This window comes from Phoenix dactylifera, chromosome 5, assembly GCF_051530095.1.
Source record: "Phoenix dactylifera cultivar Ajwa chromosome 5, Ajwa_hap1_PhDact_Kaust_v1.1, whole genome shotgun sequence".
In the NCBI taxonomy this organism is placed as follows: Eukaryota; Viridiplantae; Streptophyta; class Magnoliopsida; order Arecales; family Arecaceae; genus Phoenix; species Phoenix dactylifera.
The window spans coordinates 26,111,163-26,115,223 of NC_143194.1; the positions used below are offsets into that span (position 1 = coordinate 26,111,163).

The 4,061-nt window shown below is 46.4% G+C and overlaps 1 protein-coding gene across 1 annotated transcript; it reads left to right on the forward strand.

The window, feature by feature from the left end:
• Positions 1-2,328: 2,328 nt before the first annotated feature.
• LOC103712904 (LOB domain-containing protein 41-like) lies at positions 2,329-3,753 on the forward strand. Its single transcript, XM_008799611.6, has 2 exons — positions 2,329-2,753; positions 2,865-3,753. Exons 1-2 carry the CDS (start codon positions 2,564-2,566, stop codon positions 3,467-3,469), a joined length of 795 nt encoding a protein of 264 aa, XP_008797833.3. The 5' UTR covers positions 2,329-2,563; the 3' UTR covers positions 3,470-3,753.
• The last annotated feature ends 308 nt before the right edge of the window (positions 3,754-4,061 follow it).

Sequence of the window (4,061 nt, forward strand, 5' to 3'; positions counted from 1 at the left end):
CTATAAATAGCCCATATCAGGTAATGCCTGAGACCTTTTTTTGGACCAACTAAGATCCACCCTAACTTAAGCATCGGAGGGCTCTCACCGGAATCCACCGATGAGGCTTCGTGTAGGTACACCATCGCACAGGAGGTGACACCCTTTCTCCATCCCGACTAGCGGCTCCTCCGACTCCTCCGGCTTGCTCACCCTCAGGTTAGATTTCAACCACAACATTTGGTGCTAGTGTTGGGGAGAAGAGGGGGTCCCGGACTTAGTCCGTCATCGATTGAGTAGTAGAAAGGATTATGCCTTATAAGGAGGGGCACACCCCCTTCCTTAGAGAGGCGCCTTTTAAAAGGCAAAGCCGCGAGAAGAATATTGCCTTCAAAGGCGGCATACATGTGCCCTTCTCCAAAGCGGACAATATTTCTCGTTGAGACACAACCCTTTTTTCTGCTCTAACAGATTTGTGTTTAAATATATTTTATAAATTTTACGGAACGAATTTTAGCAATATATATCATAAATGTGACGAGAGCACTTGTCTTCAATTCATATCAAATAAATTAAATTTGTTCTATTATAATACATCATGATTCAGTATTTTGGTATAATAGATTATTTGTATTTTTATTTCAATTGAGATTGAAATTAGTTGGTCTATATTGGTCATTTGTCATCATTACTTGGTGCAAGAATCCTTGAATTTTACCGAGTTTAAATCAAATGGAAGAGATCTTTGTGATTACAATTATGTAAAAAATGAAATAAATTATAATCTAGTATGCATCCAATCTGTCCTGAGTAGACCATAGATCATTAACTATTTTTTTGAGTTTTTTTATAAATTATTTGTTGAGATATACTAGTGATACATGATACAATATGGGGTGAAACATATATCTACGAGACTTGATATATAATAATTGATTCTTTTAATTTAAATTTGTGATTACTAAATTACAAGCACATGAAAGCACAAATGGAGCTTTATATCTAAAATATTTTCAGTAAAATAAAAAAATTAAAAATAGAAAATAGTAATCTTTATAGTTTTATTCATATTTCCACTTAAAGTTTGGTTTTTTTTAATTTGGGAAAAAGACCAATGCACGTAAAAACATACAGAATTAGAAATTGATTTTTATGTTATTCTATGGAACATAAGAATTTAATGAAGGAATAGGAAGAAAATCAGTGATCTTAACTTATAATAAATAGATGTCATGAGTGTTTATGGTCTCATCGAGCTGGATTGTTGTATTACTGCATTTAAACATAAAAGAGTGTTTATGATGGCATTACTTAGATTGTAATTCTGCATTGAGACATAAAGAATGTTACAATAAGGTGCATGCACACGAATATACGCCTGCATATGACAGAGAGACAAGTGTGCATTTTATCAGAAAAAAATAATAATGATGTAGAAAGTATTGGTTACGAACCATTCTATTTTGTTAAGTATTCTATTTTTCTGTGATAGTTGCTGTAAAAATTCACGTCTTGCAAATATATAATAATCAATGAAAAATGGTCTGGTCGCAAATAAATCTTTCACGTCTCGAGTTATTTATAGCAATAGATTTAGAGTCCACGCAGTTACCGTCCATGTACTTGTGGTTGTATCTATCCATTTCAGACATGCCTATTAATATTGCTATACCAAGGAGGAAAACAGAAGTCCATATCCACGTGGCTGCACAAACAACATAAAGCGAAAAAACAAAAAAGGAAAGGCGAAGGCAACGAGAGTAAATGGAGGATATCTCCATGCGACAGCAAGTGTCAGCTGGCATCCTCCAAGTGGGCCCGCCATCTCGGTAGCCCAGAGAACTTATGCATAGATATCTCCATGCAGGATTTATAGATCCCGCCGTCCACGATCCCCTAGAAGCGATCAACCCAAATCCCGCATAGACGGAAGCAGCGGCCTGTCCGCACACGAGATTTGAGCGTGACGGAGGCGCGTAAGAAAACCAGCGGCCCGTCCCGACGGGCGCCCACGGTCCCCGGGCAAAACCACGTATCCGGAAACCGGCCCTTGGGGGGCGGCAGCACCCCCTGTACGAATCCGAGAAAACGGGGAGTTTTTTGGGGGCCTCATTTTGCGGGCGCCCGCAGCGCCCGATTTCTCCCCGCTCTCCGCTCCTGGAGATGTGGCGATTCGGCGGACCCTCGCCACCTCAGTGTGGGCGCCACGCGCCGCCTTTCTATTTCTCCACGCCCTCATCCCCTCTCACCCTTCACTGCCTCTCTTTTAAGTTTAATTCCACCCCGTTGCATTAGATTCCGTAATTGTATCAAATGTTAAGGGTGATTTTGGATTAAAGGGGGGGGGGGATTTGGACCCCAACTTTCTTTTTGGAACTAAACCGCTTTCCAACCCTTCGTAAACCGCTGGCCACTTAGCAAAACCCACGGCTCCGCCTCCCGATGCTTTATAAACGCCCCCTATTCCCCCCACCTCTCGCCCCACGTCCCATCCCGATAACTATTCTGGTCTCCAGGGTTTCCTCTTCCATTCCCTTGTTGCATTTGGTGTCGAGAGGGGATCGCCACCGTCCGTCCGCCAGGCATGAGGATGAGCTGCAACGGGTGCCGGGTACTCCGGAAGGGATGCAACGACAGCTGCACCATCCGACCCTGCCTCCAGTGGATCAAGAGCCCCGAGGCCCAGGCCAATGCCACCGTCTTCCTCGCCAAGTTCTACGGCCGCGCTGGCCTCATGAACCTCATCAACGCCGGCCCCGACCACCTCCGCCCTGGTCCGTATTCCCTTCATATCTCCCTCCTCTTCTTTTTTTGTTCTTTCGTGAAATTTTGGATCCAATTTGGACTCAGCGCTTTTGCGGTTGTGCTTGCTTTATCTATCTCAGCTATATTCCGCTCGCTGCTGTACGAAGCCTGCGGCCGGATCGTGAACCCGATCTACGGCTCGGTCGGGCTGCTCTGGTCCGGAAACTGGTCGCTCTGCCAGGCCGCCGTGGAGAACGTCCTCCGGGGCGAGCCTATCGTCCAGATCTCCTCTGACTCCGCCGCTGCCGTCCCGCCCACCAAGGCCCACGACATCCGCCACGTGGCGAAGAAAGCCGATGCCGCCGCGGAGCTCCACAAGGTCGCCCAGCTCCGCCCCCGCTTCAAGCGCTCCGGCCACGACATCAAGCCCAAGGCCATGCCCGACTTCATCGCCGCCGAGCCGGGCGGGGGCGACCCGGCCGTGGTCTGGGCCGGGATCACCTGCGCGGTCGAGCCGCCGGCGAACGGGGGGGAGAGCCGGGAGAACGGGAGCGTGTTCTCGGTGGAGTCGGTGGAGGGGTCGCACGTGAGCCAGGCTGAGCCGCACGAGAGCGGGGCCGAGGCGGAGGTGGTCGGGCTGGATCTGACCCTGGGGCTCCGGCCGGCCGAGGAAAGGCGGGTCGAGGTGGCCTCTCCGGGAGCTGACGCGTGTCGCGTGGAGCTGGGGCTTGGTCTCTTCTCTTGAACTGATGATGGCTGCATGCACCCATACAACAGCCAGAAGCCGATAGCTCGTAGTGTCGCGGGGCGTGGCAATTTTGTCTTTCTCAATTTTTCTTCTTTTCTTTTGCATCTGTAAACAAATCCGCTGTAATAGGGTCTTTGTTCTCTTCTATTCTCTCTCCTCTGTGACAGTCTTTTCTTGAACTTTTCTCGGCTTTAAACTTGCAACTCTGTCGTCGTTGTATAGTGTTTTATGTTGTTATTTTCATAAAAAACAACATTTGCCAAATATTTCCATCATTGTGATCACTGTTCTTTTTAAAATTTATAAGTATTATTATTATTAGCGGCGCGGTGCATCTCGTCCACTTATTTATCGATAACGTGCGGTGTGATACTATGAATGAACGGGGAATGACCGAAATAGCTGGGTTCTTCCGAAATTGGTTCGTGCCAGTTATTTTCTATGATTTTTTAAGCTCCTTGACTTCTCCATGTGAGGTGAAAGTGGAAATAAAGAAAGTCTTATTGTATAAATTATACTGTGTATATTTATCAAAAGTAACGTTAGAATTTGCTTTTATTGGGGGAGAGCTCGCCGTCATTCTCTGCGA